General features: G+C 43.6%; 3 protein-coding genes across 4 annotated transcripts; all 3 read right to left on the bottom strand.

Moving 5' to 3' along the window:
- Positions 1 to 672: 672 nt before the first annotated feature.
- On the bottom strand, positions 673 to 3,382 carry pole3 (polymerase (DNA directed), epsilon 3 (p17 subunit)). The gene is made up of 4 exons (XM_074666641.1): positions 3,009 to 3,382; positions 1,980 to 2,065; positions 1,674 to 1,792; positions 673 to 1,391 (listed from the first exon to the last, which is right to left on the bottom strand). Exons 1-4 carry the CDS (start codon positions 3,072 to 3,074, stop codon positions 1,207 to 1,209), a joined length of 456 nt encoding a protein of 151 aa, XP_074522742.1. The 5' UTR covers positions 3,075 to 3,382; the 3' UTR covers positions 673 to 1,206.
- Positions 3,383 to 5,589: 2,207 nt separating this feature from the next.
- ccnb2 (cyclin B2) lies at positions 5,590 to 9,088 on the bottom strand. Of its 2 annotated transcripts, none has more exons than XM_074665956.1 (8): positions 8,934 to 9,088; positions 8,620 to 8,733; positions 8,078 to 8,368; positions 7,837 to 7,995; positions 7,524 to 7,760; positions 6,906 to 7,046; positions 6,348 to 6,458; positions 5,590 to 6,257 (listed from the first exon to the last, which is right to left on the bottom strand). In XM_074665956.1, exons 1-8 carry the CDS (start codon positions 8,958 to 8,960, stop codon positions 6,150 to 6,152), a joined length of 1,188 nt encoding a protein of 395 aa, XP_074522057.1. In that variant the 5' UTR covers positions 8,961 to 9,088; the 3' UTR covers positions 5,590 to 6,149. The 2 variants fall into 2 exon arrangements, with proteins under 2 accessions (XP_074522057.1, XP_074522058.1); XM_074665957.1 differs by having other exon boundaries at positions 5,591 to 6,257; positions 8,620 to 8,730.
- Positions 9,089 to 10,433: 1,345 nt separating this feature from the next.
- kmt5b (lysine methyltransferase 5B) lies at positions 10,434 to 18,863 on the bottom strand. The gene is made up of 10 exons (XM_074665955.1): positions 18,680 to 18,863; positions 15,224 to 15,475; positions 14,993 to 15,143; positions 14,728 to 14,893; positions 14,544 to 14,653; positions 14,280 to 14,446; positions 14,133 to 14,152; positions 13,894 to 14,030; positions 13,590 to 13,789; positions 10,434 to 13,409 (listed from the first exon to the last, which is right to left on the bottom strand). Exons 2-10 carry the CDS (start codon positions 15,384 to 15,386, stop codon positions 11,956 to 11,958), a joined length of 2,568 nt encoding a protein of 855 aa, XP_074522056.1. The 5' UTR covers positions 15,387 to 15,475; positions 18,680 to 18,863; the 3' UTR covers positions 10,434 to 11,955.
- Positions 18,864 to 19,504: the final 641 nt, after the last annotated feature.

Genomic DNA, 19,504 nt, shown 5'->3' with positions numbered 1-19,504 from the left:
GCAAAGTTTGACATTGATCTTTTTTTTTGCATTTTTGGAATTTTAGCTGACTGGAAATTTTTAACATTTTTGCAAATTTTTTGATTTTTTTTTCTTTTGTAATCATTTGTCTTGCATTTTTAGCTTTTTAAAATTCTTGCTTTCTTACAAAAAAATCAGCAAATTATCAAAATGTAAGACTTCACATGTTCAACTTCATAAATTCCAAAAATTACTTTTTGTTTCCATAATGAGTCACTACATTTTCTCTATTTTTTTTAGAATATTTTACACCATAGTTTTTGTTGTGAAAATAAAGTTCATTTTGTGGCTCCAGAATTTCTTAAACCAAGGTGAGCTGAGGCAAAATGTTTTTTTTTAAAGGTTGCAGATCAATACTTCAGCTTGTACAACTCTTTAATCTAGAATATCTCTAGTGACAAAATATAATTATTACTGCTATTTTAAATTTTCTTTTTTTTTTGTTTACAACATAGCAGAAAAAAGTTTTTTTCCATTGGCTTGAATCCTATTCTGTACAGTTATAAGGTCGTACTTTAAAAAGAAAAGGGAACAGGGTGATGATACTGAGTCCTGTACTAAAGTCTAACTCTAACCTGTAAACTCAGTGATGACCCAATGCAGTTTGACTTTTTATACAAAATATTTATTGAAATTCTCAAAACCATCAAAAAGCATTCTACAAAAGTATAAATGTTTCAAACAGAGAAGAGGAGCTGCTGGTTTTGCTCCACGCTGCATCCCAGACCACCTCAGGGGCTCTACGCTGAGTCAGATCACAAAGTTGGCGCACAACTACACCCACACACACACACACACACACACACAGTCACTAACGAAGACTTGAAGTTGCTCATGTTTAGACTGAATGAAACCTGCATCTCTGAGTCTGGAACAAGCTGCTGCTGGACTGGTCTGATTACGCCCCCCTGTGGTGACCTGAGGGAACAGCTCGTTTCTCAGGGAGCGTGAGCTCACACGGTGTTTGTGAGAAACGGGGCAGACTCATAAGAACAGGAGGAAGCGCTGATGGAGTCCGACTTTGTGCTTTGTTTCTAATTGGAAGACTGCTGCTGCCCCGCCACAATAAAAGCCCCCTCACCTCACTGACCTTGCATGTGCTGATTCATCCAGCTCTACGATGACCCAGCAACACTTGAACGCACCACATCCAGCCTGTGATAGCCTCAGTTCACCAGAGCTTCATCAGTTCTCCACCTCCTCCTCCTCCTCTGCTTCGTTCTCCACCTCAGGGTCCTCCTCCATGCGCTCTTCTTCCTCCTCCTCTTCCTCTTCTCGGCTCTTGTCGTTCTCTGAGTCGGTCTTCTTCTCTTTGTCTTTCCTCTTCTGCTCAGAGACTTCCTTCTTTCCTTTCTGGCCCTTTTTGTACACTGTGGAGAAACACAAAGACAGGAGCTGGTTCATATCCAGGCTATGTGTTAGTGATGATGAGATGAGACGCTGGTTTAAGTAGGAGCTCTTCAATCCAGAGTTTGGATCAGTTTGGTGTATACCATTCTTTTTCCTGCTCTGGATGGATATCTTAACCCTCTGTCACATCTCTGTACCAACAGTCTGAAAGCCTCACATCCTAACCTCCTCCCTGATGTCTTCTCAGTCACACTCAACGAAACCACAGGATCTGTGTCTTGGGGTTTCTCAGACGTACAGACCTTCCAGAGCTTCTCGGAGCGGCTCCAGGAATCGTTCAAACTCCATCTCCTCCATCGCAGCCAGAACGTCTCCTGCATTCAGAGTTTTCCTCTTGGCCTTCATGGCGAAGTTGTTGGCGCTGCAACAGGAGAAAAAACAAGAACGTTTCTTCTACGTTCACTTGATGAAACTGAAAGTCAAAGAACTGAAGTGTGTCTGCGTTGACTCACTCACTGTTCTCTCAGCGTCTGAGGAAACGTGTCAGGTTTTGAATTCATTAGGAATAAACAGTTTTATGAATAAACTGGGGGTGTTTTCATTCTTACCAGGACGTGGCGTACAGCACAAACACACTGGCAGCTTGTGAAATGGCTCTGCGAGCTTCTTTGGACACGTTCACCCCATCTGGGAGCTGTGAGGAAAACAAACGATGCGGAGGAGTTAAGCTTGGAGCTGCTGTGAGGACGGATTTCATCAGAATACACAGACAGGATGACACAGAGGTGAACAGAAACTCGTGCATTCAGCAGATTTAGTCAGATCTCTGTTAAACTTAGACTACACTGCTCCCCTCCTTAGCTCTGGGGCTTTCTGATGTCATCCTGAGGCTCGCTCGGGGGACTGCTGTGCCTGTCTCCCTGTGTGCTGATGTTTGTCTCTGTGAAGCAGCAGCAGGATGTGCTCATTGACATCTTGCTCAGTCTCTGCAGTGTTCTCCATTTCTGGATCTCACTGCACCGTATTTCCGGCGGCTGTGGCTGCTGCTTCTTCTTCTTCTGTCATGTAAAGTGGTTGCAAACAGCTCCAGGATGCTCTACAGCCACCGTCTGGCATGAACACTGAACTACATCCATGCACCTGTGATTTCTTTGTAATTTCTAAAGGAGATAATATTTGTATTACATGTTTGAAGCTTTGAAAATCATGTCCTATCTTTAATACAAAAAAAAAAGTTATTAAATGCCATTAGGCGCTACTCAAATCCCCCACTTTTTAAGTTTTCAGCCTTTATTTGGAGAGGACAGGACAGCTTATAGAGCAGGACAGAGGCCACAGGTTGGATTCAAACCCAAACCTTTGTTTTCATTAAGGCTAAGCCCTTTTTTGACCTGGTGGGGCTTCCATAGACAAAGCATGAGGCCACTTGCATACTGGTATTCTCGTGAAATAAACATAGAGGTCTATGAGATATGTAAGGGGGGTCATGCCACCCCTGGACCACCTCTGAACTGAGTCCTGCTCGGACACCCCTTTGTTAAACATGTCTGTTTTTCGCTTCCACGCTTCGTCTTTGTGTTTACACATTTGAAGAATAAAGGTAGTCCTGGTCCCGGTTCTGGTCCCAGTCTACTCACCGCCTCCTTGATGATCCGGGTGATAACCGCGTTGGGGAGGTTCAGGTCTTCGGGCCTCTCAGCCATGTGTCCCCGCTCAGTGAAGCGTCCTCAGCGGATGAAGGAGACCACGGAGAGCCGCTGATGCTAACTGATTAGCTCCTGTGCTAAGTGAGGTAGCTGCTGGGTTCAGGTCTCAGGCTGGGGATCCTCCGTTAGCCTCAGAGTCCAGCTCAGAGTCCACTTTCGGGAAAGGTCTGATCTTATGGGTTGGTCGTCTCTGCTCGATTGATCTGTACTCTGGACTTTCCCGCGTGTCCACCTGATTTGTTTTGGGACGTTTCCCGCGAACCGTCCAAGCACGAGCCGTCCTACGTCACCTTTCAACTTCGATCTTCGACGCAGGCGTGACGTAGAAACGTGCAATGGCGGGAGGGGAGAGTTTTCAAGATGACATTTTAAAAGAAATTAGCCTAACATCTATCTATCTATCTATCTATCTATCTATCTATCTATCTATCTATCTATCTATCTATCTATGATGCTTTCATAGCAAAATACAACCTGGATTGTACTAATAGACAATATAATGTAGTAATCAAGGCAATTCCACAAGCAATGATTAATCAAATCCAAGGGATGCTGACCTACTCTGTGGTTATTTCACATTTGCCTTCTTTAGTCATAGATGGGTGTAGTGTTTTGGATAAAAAATGCAATAATAAATTCTTAAGGACTAATTTCACTTCAATTTGTTTCTCCTCACCGTTGAAGAGGGCCCCTTTGTTCAAAGAATACTCCAGAAATGTTATAAGTAAGATAAGAACCGGTTACCTTTCCTTTCCAGTCCCACCCAAGGCTCACGAAGTTCATTTTAAAATGTTGAATGAAATTTATCCGTGTAATGACTTCTTACATAAAAGGTTTAATGTAGATTTAAATACTTGCACTTTTTGTAACAGATATTGAAACGCTAGAACATCTTTTTTTCTCATGTGACCTAGTTAGACCCTTTTGGGATACTTTTCAATATTGGACAAACCACAATGATACAATTACTCAGAGATTAACATACAAAAACATACTTTTTGGTTTAGTGGAGGACAAGAAAGCACAGTTTGGGAATAATAATTCAATCATCTTGGCTAAGTTTTTCATACACAAATGTCGCTTTTTAAAAGTTGCTCCAATATTTGATGCATTTCAAAATGAGATCAATATATATAAAAAATGTATGAAATGTTGTAATTCTCAAAAAGCCCTATGTCTATATGAGTACCTTTGTACTTTAATTCCTGATTGACCGCTTGTGTTTTATTTATTTATTTTTCTTTCTTTTTGTGTTGTATGTAAGTTATCTTTTTGTTATTATTGTGATTGCTTGGTCTTTTTTCTTGTTATAAGACTGTTTTCACTTAAATGTAATGCCTTGTTAATTTGTACATTGACAAAAAAAAAAAAAAAACTTCAAGAACGAAAAAAAAAACTATCTATATCTATCTATCTATCTATCTATCTATCTATCTATCTATCTATCTATCTATCTATCTATCTATCTATCTATCTATCTATCTTTCTATCTATCTATCTATCTATCTATCTATCTATCTATCTATCTATCTATCTATCTATCTATCTATCTATCTATCCAAACATATAGTGCAAAAGGAATAAAATAGAACCACAAAATAAAAAATTATAAAAACAACCTCTGTACATTTTAAATATTGAAAAAATTACAACATTTAACTCAAAACTGTTAACGATAAGATAAGAGAGATCTCAGAGAGTTTGTAGGCTCTCTAACACATGACAGGTAGAAACTGAGATCCAGTTCATCATCACCTGTCTAAATCATAATGATATGACAGAGATATTTTTAACAATGTACAAATGTATATCCTGAATTTCTCTATCTCCCTGAGGAATATATCCACAAGCTTTTGGATAAAGAGGGCGCAACTGTTCAGCTGTCAGCCAAATATAAAACAGCTTGTCACAAAGTGACTGCAAAAGTGTTATTGGGCAACATTTTTTTTATTATAATTAATTGATTTACTTATTTTGGATATTGCTCTCCATATTTTTGATTGTTGATGTTTTTATATCCTTTTAGTTAAACAATGGTTTTGCCTTTGTAAAGGAGAGTACTGGGTTCACTTTCTTGAAAGGGCTCAGAATTTGATGGCTCACTTCTGGATTTTAAGAATTAGTGGGTGTTGAGCTAATTCTCCTCTGCATTCCTTATTTGGTGTTTTTGTACTGAACATGGAGGATGGATTTGCAGTTTTAATTTGGTGTTTATGCCATTTCGTATCATGGACCACAGACATAGCAACCATAGTGAGAAATCTCTCAAGATTCAAGAAAGCTTTCCTGGCATGAATGCAAAAGCATTGTTGCCAAAGTATCACAAACAATTATACATTTCCATGAATTCCAAATGATAAGGCTCTAGATTCAATGCTATTACAAATGACATGTAATGCCAAAGATATTTTACAAAAAAATCATTTCAAATAGTTTTAACAATAAATGAAAACACATGCGAAATCTTAGAGTTGTGATCAAGATTTATGTTTTATTCTCAAGCTTTATGGTCTTCTTGAAACAGTCACAATCTCCCATAATTCCTTCAGACAGCTTCAGTCTCTCTGGGGCCTAATTTTAATCCCTCTTCATGTGACAAACCTGTTGTACTTAATCAGCCGAGAGCAGGTGTTTCTCAGCTGTACCCTGGAGTTTGTAGTCTTTGCTCTAGCTTCGGTTAAAAATGAACTCTTATTGATTTTTAAGGCACTTTGATTTTCCATAGCATCTGACCTTTAAAGCTCAGTGTCACAAGTGAACACTGAGGGAGACTCAAACACTTAGACTTCAGTCATTTAGTGTTTTTAATTCAGAGTTTCATAAAACTGTTACAACCTGAATCAGCGTGATTGTACCAAACGTAAACATCAAACAAGAAAGCAGACAGGACGTCCAGTAGTCAGACTCCTGAGCCTGGGAACGAGCCAACACTGCTGAACAGTACAGAGTAAAAACTGTTGGGCTGCAACGATCATGAATAAAAACATTTTATTATAAACCAGCGAAGCTTCTCCACAGGTGGATTCATCTAAAATAAAGTGCAAGTGAAACAATGAGACGTTAAAGCGGGGCTCAGGGTTTGAGCAGAGCGGACGCCAGGTCCTGGATGATGGCCGACTTGAGCTGAGGGTGGAGGCTGATCTTCAGCAGTTTGCTGCTGGAGTATTTGTTCCTCACCGCCTGAGGAGAGAGCAGAGCAAAGAACGGTTCAGTTACCACATCAGACACAATCACAAACCATCAAGTCTTTGTGGATCGTGTCACACTCACCTGAAACTTTGTTTTCCCTTCATTCACTGTCACCACATTCTTGGCGATGTGCTGCATGATGGGCTTCAGGTGAGCCTGGTCGTACGTGGAGTAATGCTGCTGACTGGGAGACTGAAGACAAGGCCACAGTTAAACCTCTCAACACAGACTTAAAACAGTAAAATGACTCGATGAGAATCAGGTGCTCGCTCAGGTAAAAAGTCACTCCTCTCAGCATCAACTGTCCAAACAACACTCAGACCAGAGCTCAGCAGCTGAAAGAGAGCTGGAGGGCTCTCCTTAGACTGGATTCATTCTGACTGTCAACAGATCGAGCTGTAGCTTCAGGAACACGCCCAGTTAAAGGGTTACTCTTTACTCCAAAACACCAGTCCTGATGCTGTCAGTAGGACCCTGGTCCAAGCTGGATCATGTAGCAGTTTAGACGGTGAGTGTTGTTCATCAGAGACTGGTTTGAAGACTCGAGCAAAGGTCTGAGAACGTTTTAGGACACATGCACACACGCTGCAGAGCTCTGCCTCCACTCATTCTGTGTGAGGTTGAAGCTGGTAGACTCACCCAGGGAAGGCCGCCCAACAGCAGCTGGGAGAGACACAGGGAGGCAGCGGCGATCTCAGAGGGTCGATAATGAACCATGTCGTAGTCGATGAGGGTCAGCTCCATCAGGTATTTGGCCATAGTGTGGCGCTCCACGTCAGACTGTGAAACATCAACATGCTTTGAGAACATGTGCTCACCTGTCTTCTCTAAAGGACAACACTCAGCCCTGATTACCAAGCCTACCACGAGGGGGCACGGTTTGCTGTGGAAATGCAAACAGGACCAAGCTCAATTAAACCAACCCATAATAAACCGTACTGATCTAAAACGGACTGCTTGGTGGAAACGGGGTTCATCGTACTTCTATCTGTGGAGCACACTTGTCCAGGCCTCCTCACATCTTTATCAAAGACTCTCAGGTTTAACTGAAAGATCACCAGGAAACATTCATCTTTCAAAGAATCACGTCAGAGTTAGACTGGGACCCTGAACTAGCCTCAGGACTCATCGTGTGACTGCTGTGAGGATTAAACAGAGTTCTCTGGATTAGAGTCTCTTTTCAGACAGAACCTGCCCCCTCTGTATAGACTTACCATACAGTTTGAGATTTTGTTAAAGACGTTCAGTAAAACTCACATTTGCCACCTTGGATGCCCGCCTGAGGAAGTGTAGAGGAAGAGGACGGCCCAGCTGGAAGTTGAGGCTCCTCAGTACAAGCTGCTCCATCTCCAAGATCTGAGACTTTGTGAAGGCATTGTCTGTGATGTAGGCAAAGTCTCCCACCTCTGGAGCATACATCTCCTCATATTTACATGCCACTAGCATGGCTGTGACGCCCGCAAGCTGCAGCTTCCTGCGAGAGACAGGCTGGACCTGCAGCAAAACAGAGGAGTTTTAGTACTCAGCCCATCATGAAATAAGGACTCAGATCAGCTCAGGCAATGTTTACCTGCAGGAACCTGTCCAGGACAGCCACTGTGAGGTACAGAGTCTCCTGCAGCAGCTGGAACCTGGAGTGAACCTGGACCAACCAGTCGATGAGCAGAGCTCGCATACGTTCAGTGATCTCGTAATCCTGCATGTAGTTAGCTCGGATGGCCTGCTGCTCCTGAGGGATCGAATACAGAGGTCAGACAGGGGATGATCACAGGTGAGCAGGTGGGTGAATGAAGGAGGAAGAGGACAGTCACCTCCAGGACGTGAAGATACTTATAGATATCTTTGACGTATTCTGAGCAGAGCTGTGGCTGGTCAGCGTCGTCCTCGTCCACGTCCTGCACAGCGAGCAGCGCCTCAGAGAACGCCTGACACAGCTGCTCCTCCTCCCCTGCCTCACTCATGGAAACATCAGCTGACTCTTCTGGGATTGTGGGGACCGGGTCTGCAGGAGCTGGGACCCGGATGATCGGGAGGACCTCCTGGACTGCCTTGGCATTCTGGGTACACTTTGGTTTGGCTGAGGCTTTGGCTCGTCCAGTTTTCTGGGGAAACATCAACCCCATTTTCAGCTCTTTGGGAACAATTATTAGACTCCAGGTTTGACAGGCAGCCAGTAGCTTTTTTTTTTTTTTTTTACAATTATCGTGGTATATGAGCACATTAAACAAGTCCTCTGATCTTCTGAACTGTGCTTTCCATCCTTGCAACTATGTTTTAGTTTTTTAAACCTTGTTTTCCATCCATTAAACAATGTTTCAGTCATTTGAACAGTGTTCTCCATTCGTGCTCTTACCTTTGTGTTGACTGCAGCTGTAGGGCAGTTGGTGATCTCTCCCAAAGCGGCTCTCCTCAGACCAGCCGCCGGGTTTTTAGACATCTTCGCCGGGTTCTGTGCGGTGTGGAGCTGCTGTCACAGAAGCGCAAGTTACTAAAGTACCTAACTATATCTTAATATGTCATTTAAAACCATAAAACACAAACACGCACAGGCCAGGAGAGCCGATGATGTTAGCTTATGTTGCTAACAGGTGACGTGATTATCTGCCGAGTGACTAAAGAAGAAGTTTCCACTAAAGAAATAAAGAATTAAAGTCGATTTTTACTTACCACACCTCGAACTTCGACAGATGACATGGTTAACGGGAGGGACAAGGAGAAAAAAAAACGTATCAAATCCAGCAAAGAGCGAGAGAAACCAGCAACGACACGTGAAAAATGTTTTCAACAAACGAACATCAACAAGCAGGAGCAGATTTCAAATAGAGCCCAAGCCCCGCTGATTGGTTACGGCTTTGGAACAACGCGTCTGATTGGCTGACGGCCTGGGGTTAAAGGTCAGGTTAAACGGAATAATGGCTGTTTATCTACAGGGCATATCTTTTGAAATAATGTAGTATTACAACCACCACACAGTCAATGATTACAACGCAGTCTATGTATTATATATATTCAGATGAAAGTAAGCCCATATGCTGGGCTGTGTGGGTTTAGACACGCCGCGTGGAGTTTAGTTTATTTACGTTTCCACGGTAAATGAAGGGCGAATAATAAAAGTGAAAATCTGTCCGTTTTCACACCTGCACTACAGGAACATGATAAACAGGTATTAAATGTCAGAATTTAAGCTATCTAATTTTTCAAGAAACTTAAACGTAATAATATCAAAAATAATAACAATGATAGACTTGCTATTCATTTTTTTTCAGCAGTAGTAGATTTAGCATTATTAATTTAATAAATTATAGATTGTAATTTCTTGAATTTCCCCCCGGATATAAATGAAGTATTTTCTAATCTACTCTATTATCAAAATGGTTGGTGAATGTGAAGTTACTTTACCCAATGTATTTTATAACAGGTGCCTAAGTACTGATATTTTATCTTCCTTTCATCACATTAAATTAGTTTTTCTACTTTGATTCTAATATATATATAAATATATGTGTGTGTTGAAAAGCAACTCTTGGATGGTAAAAACGGCACAAATGGAGGCTCATAGTTCTCATGCATTTGGAGCTTTTTGTCCTCAAAGGCCACCGTTAGGAGGGGTTTAGGAGCACCACGCACTAGGTGCACAACAAAAACTTGAGAAATAACTCTTGAACCAACAGACAGCACCGTGATGGACAGCAAACCTGTCTAGGTTTACCTGCCTCTCACCTTAAAACAGCAGAGTATTTGAAGTTATGAGATTATAAAGTCATTATTATGTAAAAAAAAAGTTTAAGCAAAAAAAATCTAAATAAACAAACAAAAAAAAGGTATTACATAAAAAATCACAACTATATTAAAAAAGAAAAAAAGGGGAGAAAGGGGAAACAGTCTAACAGAGCAGACCTAAAGTTAAAATCTTGAGGTCAAAAGTGCACAGTTTTAGGTGTTAAACCGACGATGAAAAATGAAACATCAGTTACAAGATAAAACATCCAACACGTCAACTGAAACAGTGTCCGGACGAGAAGATCCTAAGACATAAAAAAGCCAAGTATAGTGCTGTACGGTCACACAGAGAGTAGAACAGAAGCACCTCTTGCACAGATGTTTGTGGACACAAAATAGTAAAAGGTTTGAAAACCACCATAAGATTCTCAAATAGGCTCAGGAAACAAGAGTCACAAAGAAACTTTATATAGTCTTCAAGTATTCAAAACTGTTAAATAAGTACAAGATGTGTTCAAATGATTTACATATCAGACAATATACGCACTGCCCCTTTAATTCTCTTTACACGTTTCCCACTAACCCACGCAACACTCTAACAGGTCCCAGAACTATTCACATTAGCTTTTTATTTGATTTTTTCACTTTGTTTTGAATCAGTTGTGAATCTTGACAGCTGTCTATTGGACAAAGAGCACAGAGACGTTACACCTGAACAGGTTACAGTGTAGGATGGAGACGTCCGACCACGAGGAGGGAGGGGGGTCAGAGGGTGGTTAGCTGCTGGTGATATGAACAGATTAACACAGAGAGGAAAGGGTTAACATTCAGTCTCAGTTGATCCCTTTAACTGTCGGACAGAAAAAAAATAATCTACAGAAGGACTGACAGTGGGCTGTTCTTCACGTGTTTACAATCGAGCACATGCTTCAGCTCTATGAATCCTCACTGATCACAAACACGTCGGGTCTGAATGTGTCAGAAAGCTCTGAGTTAAGGCACCTAATGCTGTGACCACAGAAACAAAGGGGTTTCATTTCTGCTGAAACTCAAAGTGTGAGCGCCTGTACAGAGAACAGACGCTGCTACAGAGGAGAAACGTGTTGGGAGTTAATGCTTCGACCCAGACGCACACACCAGGTGAGGAAGGAAATTAGCACCGGACACAAAAGAACAAGGAATTTAAGGTGCTCAGATTACGTCACCAAAGTTTAGTGTTGATGAACTTCAGTGAGCTCGCATTATTTAAATTAAATATGAAAGCACGGGTTGTGAGCCAGTCTTTCTGTACATTACTCCGACAGGTGCCTCTATCAACCACATGTGCCATGTTTCCATTATACCTACGATCCTGCTCCCGCTATAAAAGTGTGTATGTGTGTTTGTGTGTGTGTGTATATGTGTGTGCTTTCATTCCTGTATTTACAGTGCTGTGAGGTCACCATGACCTCTGTGAGTGTGAAAGCTGCAGACAGGCCCCATGTTTCTCTTCAGCTGGAGTGGAGACATGATGGAGTCACACGGATAATGAGAACATGGCACGGGTCGGACTGATGGTTCTCATGGACCAACCACAGCACGCCATGCTCAGCGTGGATCATCACACTAAAGTTACAAACTATGAGAGAAAGAAAGGAATAAAAACCTGCCGATGAGACAGAGGGGACAGTCACCATACTGTACACTTTCTACATGTTCCATGTCCTTTCTGGATATAACAAGTGCATTCATGGAGAGGACACGTAGACCTGAACCTGGGTCCTGTTCTTCACACAGCTGATGGATGTTAACCTTCAGACTTTACTGACTTTAATATTCCACTGAGGAGAAGAACAGGTCAGTTTCAGGCTAACAGCACCTTCTAACGTTCCTCACCTTCTTCCTGTTTTTAAATTACTTCTTTTACATCAGCACGCGCTGATCAGAGTCATCGCTATGTACAGAGAGCTGGAGTGATGAGCTCCACAGCTTATGCATTGAGCCTCAGAGACTGATCCTCTCTCCTCCTGGAGGAGATATCGATGTCTATGGAGTCTTTGCCCACGATGAGTCGGAGACGCTTGGCTGGAGGAAGTGGAATGAAATCATCTTCAAACTCATTGTCAAAGTAGTCATCGTCCTCTTCCTCCCCGTCCTCGTCCTCCTCCTCAGATGAAGGGTCAGGCAGGACCTTCTGGGTCCGATGTCCCCCATTCCTGCCATCCAGACTCTGACTCATGTCCCCGTTGGTCTGAGATATCCTGCGAGCGTCATCCTCTCTCTTCAGCTGAATCTTCAGCTTCGTGGAGTTGCTGTGCACGCTGGGGGCGTAGCCGTTATTCAGCTTGGCGATGTACGAGCTGCCTTTGTCCTTGTCGTGGTCCTTGCTGAACTTGATGCTGATTTTGCTGGAAGAGGCCGAGTTGACGGCAGAGGCGGAGAGGTTGGAGGAGCCGATGGGGTCGCTGGCGTCGTTGGTCTTGCTGCTGCTGCTGTCCCTCCGCCGGCGGAGTGTCAGTTTGGGAATCCCTGTGTTGTTTTCAAGGATGAGCTGAGCATCATACCGAGTGATCCGGCGCTTCTTCTTCCCCTTGTCCTGCGACCTGCAGCTGCTCTTACCTTTGTCCCTGCGGAGGGATTTGCTGACGCTGGCAACCCCGTTGTAGTCCCTGTGTCTGTCGGCGAAGCTCAGCAGCATGTTCCCACCGTCTGAGAAGTTCGCCGTGTGGCCCGCAGCCATCGGCATGAACGGCTCGCCATACGAGTCCTCGCATTTGATCGTCCTGTCAGACCCAAGCCGTGTCAGACGTTTCTGTCTGCACGAGCCTCTCCTGGCGTAACCAGAGTCTAACGCTGGCGTCTCCAGCGCCACTCCGTGACGGAGATACTCCTCCATGTCGGCTGGCTCTGTTTTTATCACCACTCCACCAGGGACTGGGCTCAGGCCGTCCATGGCACTGGGCTCCAGTTTAACGCCCCCTGCCGTTTCCTGGGCCTTTATGAGGGTCCTTGTGGACCTACGAGTTCTGTAGGTGGAGCAGTGGCTGCCCTCGACGCTTTGCACATGCGACAGGTTCCCGTTCTCTTTTGCAGCGTGCCGGGTGAGACAGCCCCGTGTCACCAGCTCCTGTCCATCCCTCTCCTTCTTCACAGTGACACCTTTACACAGCGACACCTTTGAGTCCCTGAGACCCAGCTGAAGAGTCTCCCCTTTGGCCAACGCCTTAGGCTCCGCCCCCCGCCTGCGACTCCGCAACTGAACTTTAGCGAGAGAAGGCTTGGATTGGGATTTTAGTCTCTTTGGTACCCTGTTATTGTGGACTCGACCTTGTTTGGAACATGAGGTAGTTAGGGCTCTGGACAGAGTCTGTCTGGATTGAGTCCTGTTTTTATATTTCAGGCCAGAGGATGATGAGGAGGAGGAGGAAGGTCTTTTTCTGGCAGCTGTTGGAGCACAAGAAGAAAATGCATGCATTAGAAAAGTGGACGCACACACACACGCACACAGAGATGTGAGCAGCAGAGATGCTGCTCAGGCTGTGAATGCAGAAGGAGGTAGTGTAACTGGTGTAACTGGTGTACAGTCTGAGATCTGATGGGACCTCAGCCCTGACAGACTCTTACACTGATGCGTTTTTGGCATTTCCTGAGAGTCTACGTCTGTGTGGGAGCCGACAGAGAGACTGTCCGAGCTTGGGTTTCCCTCCCCGAGCTTCTTCAGCCTGTTGAGACGTTTGTCCGTTTCTCGTAACCCGTACTTGCTGTTGATCACCGGCACTTCCACCGGCAGCCCAGCTTTGGATTTGAAAGCACCGGTTCCCCGTCTGCAGCACAAGATAATAGACAATCAGACATCACTGGCACTTGACATCGGAAATGAAGACAGCCTTCATATATTTTGTGTAAGTGGTTTTCTTGTCTTACTCACCGCTCACATGTGTAGCATTCACAAAATTCATTATTCTCCCCGAAGAACCCGTCCCCATAGTAGCAGGAGATTTCCTCTCCTGGTTCGATGTCCCTCAGGACCTTCACACAGGCTGTGTCCCGCCCTGTTGACACAAACTACACAGAAAAACCACTTTGTTAACAGAGCTGCAGCAGTGGACTTGAAGTCAGCCCATCATCTTTAGATTTGGTAAGATGCTATGAAAAACAGGAGCCCACCTTGCAGTTTGGTCGACAATCTGAAACAGAAGAAATAAGAGCCGGAGGTTAGTCATTTCCACGTTACAGAAGATGTTTTTCTGGCCTGAATCCTTTCGTCATAAAGTATTAAACACACCCCTTCAATAAGAGCGTGGGGTAAAATACCGTGATTGATGAACGCAGCTGGTCCCAGCCATAGCTGAGCGCAGTTCTTGCGTGTTGAATACATGACGCTGAAGTCGTTCTCGCCGTGCCGCAGCAGCATGTTCTCCTCACTCTCTGAAAGCTCTGCGATGCAGCCGACTAGGTACTCGATCTTATCATTCCTTTTCCTGAGAAACATCACCACATGCAGCATTTCAGATACAATAAAAACAGGACGTTTCACTGCACTAAGCAGGAGCTGTCATAATGTCAGCCTGTCCTCACCATTCTTTTGTTGCCACTATCTTGGCTCCGTTTTGCTCAGATGAATAGCGATTGCACGGCAGGATCTCAAAGCCGCTGTCTGTAGCAAACATCCGAAGGTACACAAACACCTGTGGAGATATCAAAGTGAGTCACATGTCCTTTGACTGTTTTTCTGAAGGATGTCAGCAGAAACCTTTCTTACGTGCTGCTTGAAGAGCTTTTCTTGAGCTTTCGTCTTGTGGAGGAACAGATTGCGGGACCAGTCTCCAGACGTGAGAGCTCTGAAAGCTTTGTCCAAGTTGTCATGTTTCTTGAAGTGCTCGATGACCTCCTTGAGTTCCTCCTGCCGTCCCTTTACTGGTCGAAATCTGTAGTGTTCAAAGTGAGTCAAACGCACATCAGAAGTGTAAAGCTAACTTTTTTTCTGGCAGCACATTCATCAGCCAGCCAGAGACAGATCTGCTGACCTGGTGTTCATCTTGTGAGTCTGGAAGCCGAGGTATGGATCCAGGATGAGACTGGTCGTCAGGTCATCATTCTCACACAGCTCCTTGGCAGTCATCCCTGAGGAGGGCACATAACGCCTCTCCGCTTCCAGACTGGCTGCTGCACTGAACCCTGCAGGGGCCAAACACACACTGACGTCAGTAAAAGTTGAGACTCATCACTGGTGACAGACCCTTGTACATTTCACTCACTGCGGCTACATCTTCGGTTTCTGTTTCGGTTGTGGCGCAGTGACGCTCGCTGAGGATGCTGAGAGCGGGTCTGGTTCTGGCTCACAGGCTGCTCGCTGGTCAACTTGTTTCCGTGTCGTCTGCCATTTAATACCATGTTCTTGGATTCGCCCAGCCACTTCATGCCCACAAGCCCCCTGGTCCAGTTGCATTTAGTCTCTGAGATGAAGAAACACTCTGGAGTGTGGAAGACTGGGATGTAGAGTTGGAAACCTGAAGCAGAGCAGAAACAAGTTAGGTGCGTCTGGACGGACCAGAGTTCTGTCTGGTAATGTGAAGCCTGATCCCTAACAGAATAATAAAAGATGCTGAAGCTTCATAAGGGTTTAACAGAATCATCAGGGCGCAGACCTCAAACTACTTACAAACTTTGCATGAGCTGCCCTGAAGCTAAATTGTCAGCAGTGTGGAAATATTTCCAAGCAGATTAGGGCTGCAGCTATCGAATATTTAGTATTCGAGTATTCTACTGAAAATCCCATCGATCAATCGAGTAATACTTTTTTTTTTAGTTAAAGAGCAGTTATTTTTCAAATGAAAATTTTTCTCTTTAAGAAATATAACTTTCTGATACAGCATGTCAATAAGAGCACTTGCTTTGGTGGCTCCAAAATTTGTAAACACACTTTGACACTTTTTTTGTGCCTTGTACATCTCATCAAATGTTGCGGACCCAAATGGCACCCGTTTCGTACAATGACCCATTAGTCTCCAAACTCCAGAAAAGAAGCTAGATTTGTTGCTTGGGGGGGGGGGGGGGGGGGGGGGGGGGGTCTGAAAACTCTCTTAATATGGCCTCAGCCTTATTTGAAATACCACTCTTTGATCTTTTTTCAAATTAAACGATTCCTCGAGGCGGAGAAAATTACTCGAGTATTTTTTGTAATCGAGTACCTCGAATCATTCGAGGAATTGTTTCAGCTCTAAAGCAGATAGTGAAAAAGTCTGTTTGACCAGGCAGTCACTGTTAACCTGCGTTCAATCGACCAGTTCAACACAACACTTCAAATCCAAGCACACAAGGGAATACAGCACAGGAAAAATACGGAGTAAACAAAAAAAGCCACAAGAATAGCAGAAAGGTGATGAAGGCATGGTTTAGGACAACCAGCCTCTCTCTGTGGTTGAGAGGCCAGGTTTTGGAGTTTCTGAACCCATAGTATGTCCTCCATCTCCCTCTCATCCTGCCACCCTTATCAGCTAAACATGACTTCCCTAATGAACAGTGAGAACCTTCAGGGGCTGGTCTAAATCCAAACAACTCAAAGCTGTTAAAAACAGTCAGTCTGATGGTCATGGGTCACTTATTATGGGTCAATAATAAATAATAATAAATAATAATAATAATAATAATAATAATAATAATAATAATAATAATAATAATAATCATTACTCAGAAGTATGTACCTGGGCGACATTTAATAAACATACATTTATCTATTATATATGTGTACGATACACGTGTGTTTTTTTTAATTTAAAGGAATCTTCTACACAAGTTCAAACATCCTGAAAGCAGCTTTGGTCGTTGTATTGTCAGGGGTTAGATAATCCTGCAGCGCCACTCAGTGGTAACTGCATATATTGCATTGGCTCGTTGTCAGATGCAGTAACAGCGTCTCTATCAACAGTATTAAGGCTTGAACATTAAAGATTATAAAGCTACAATGAAATTGTCTCCGAGAAACCACACAGTTCTCCGTATCTACACTCACTGCTTCCGTTTCAAACGCCTAAGGAGCATTCCCTTGTTTCATGTCGATGCATTAAACACTTAGCATTTTTTTTTAGCTCTGTGGCTAACGTTAGCAACAATAAAAACACGACACAGGGACCAGGAGGAGCTTCCACCGACAGCCGAGGCCGAGGTTACCGGTGTTACAGCCTGTGTTGTTTGCTAACCGTGGGCTCTGAGCCCACACAGCACGTTAGCATGGAGACAACGGGCAGCTAACAGGCTCGGTCGTGTAGGCTGCAGCAGTGAACAGCGGTTTCCCTTTAACAGGTTGACATCACCTTTTAGCTTAGCGGCCCCAACACTTCACCCAACAACAAACACCAATACCAGAACTGAACATGCCCAGAGTAGTGGCAACTAGAGACGGGTTTACTCGGAAAACAAACATCTACTCTTTATATCGACCTGCTTTCAAAAGCCCACCCTATCTGCCAACAGTAATATACCAAACCTCCACAGAGCCAGCGTGTGTCTTCTAGAGGCACAATATTGTTTAACTTCCTGACATTAACGTGACTTTACTGGTCCCCCTAATGAAACTGAACGTATCTTCTCATTCACTGTTTCTGTTATTGAAACTAGGTCCTGATCCGGAACCACTGCCCTCCACCTGTACTATCTGCAGCTTTTTTTTTACGTTAACAGAGTACAGATCTGAAACGTGGGGTTCTTCAGGACCTAGTCCGACATGATCTTAAGATTGAAAACAAACTATTCTTTAAAATAATTTAATACAATAAAGATTTCGCTATTCAGTAAAGGTACTTGATAGTGTCTAAAGCATCGGACATGAGGTTCAGATCCGGTGAACCACGGTTTGGGGGTTCTGGATCAGGACCATGTCTGCCTAACCTTCGCCCCAACAGCTGAATGAGAAGCTGAAATTAAGATGCTTACTTCAGAATAGGAATGATCAGTGTTCTTTGCCAAACATGATCACAGGTGGGTCGGTGTATCTGTCCAGATATATAACTGAGATTAAACGGGAGTTACCAGAGGGAGATTGTGTATTCGTAGAATTACAATTTTTGGGTTGTTTTAACTGGGATTACCTTGAGGGAAATAAAACGGTCGTCTTTAGTTCATAATCTGAAATGGGTTTTATTCACTAGGGATATAAATAAACTCTGTTGTAGTTGAAAGAGAAACAGAGCTTCAGACTTTATGTTAGCCTGTTAGCACCAAACTAACTTTGGTGGGATGCTAACTAAGCTCGGCTAGCACAACCTACACTGCAACAATCCCTCAGAGCACTAACATTATCTGCTGGGTCAACAAAACTAACTGACACACATACTATGTTTCACATCACAGCAGCAGACGGTGAATAAGACCACCCAGGAACACTTTAAAGCCCCCTACCTGGAAAAAACACAGTAGCTAGCGCAGGCTAAAAGCTACCCCGTTAGCTCGGCTTGTATCATATAGAAGCCGATAGCTCGCTCCAGGGGCTAAATATGTAAACCTTAAACGAGTCAGAAGTAGTTTGTCGTATTGGTATCCTCATACGCAGACCCTATAGTAACCATCGCATGAAATAGACAGTATGCGTGTCTGTGTTTAAAGAGCTGCTGCTGTGCGTTCAGGGGGCTAACAGTTAAAGAGCTAAGCTGGAGCTTCTCACGCGCTGCAGCCGTTCAATGATCCGACACCAGAACCCGAACACACACCATACTTACGATGCTGTTCTGTGAAGCAGTCACCAAATAAATCACTACTCCTTGAAAGTCATCCAGATTGGGCTCGACCCCCTGAAGGAAAACATCACAGGAAACACATTTTTAAAGAAATTAACATTAAAATTCAAGATGGCGGCCTAGCACAGCGAGACGGAGAGAAAGGCGAAGCACAGCCATCCGAGAGAAAGTAGTTCCAATAAATACGCAGCCCCTCTCATCTGCAAAGACTGACGTGAGAAACGCAACTTAGTGTTGATGATAACACCTTCAAAAGTGAACGATATAATCCACTTTTCATCATAGTTACCTTCGCATGTCGACAATCGTTGTCTCAGTTTTTGACAGTGTTGGTCGGATGTACACAAAAGTAGTGCTGCATAAACAAACCTCTTTACGCTTCCTAAAGAATCCTGTGTAGTGGGCAGACGGCAGCGGGTCTCAGTGGTTCCGATCCAAACAGAACCTTATCAGATCAACTGAACCGCATCTTCATGACCTCTGCTTTCACTGCATTTTATCAAGATCCCTAAACCTTTCCCAAAGCAGTGCAGCCTGCACGGAAAGAGAAATTACACCACTTATGTAGGCTAATTTAACTTACTGGGTGTAAACCAGCACTATATTAAGATCCTGTTGGTAACGAGTGTCCTAAAGTCATAAAATCATGACTTGTCTTAAACTTCCCCAACCTGAATTTTAAAAAGGGGGTCATTGTGCTTGGACATCCTGAACACAGAGAGAGGAGCACTTTCTTTCATCTGGCCTTTATTATTCATGCTAAGAGTCTTTTTGGTTATTTTTTCAGTATTTTCAAATGTAAAAAGC

This window comes from Halichoeres trimaculatus, unplaced genomic scaffold (genome assembly GCF_033239565.1).
Source record: "Halichoeres trimaculatus isolate MK-OKI-2021-1 unplaced genomic scaffold, fHalTri1.1 fHalTri1_scaffold_3, whole genome shotgun sequence".
Taxonomy (NCBI): Eukaryota; Metazoa; Chordata; class Actinopteri; order Labriformes; family Labridae; genus Halichoeres; species Halichoeres trimaculatus.
The sequence above is the reverse complement of the archived record's forward strand: the minus strand, read 5'-3'. Positions and strand labels throughout refer to the sequence as shown.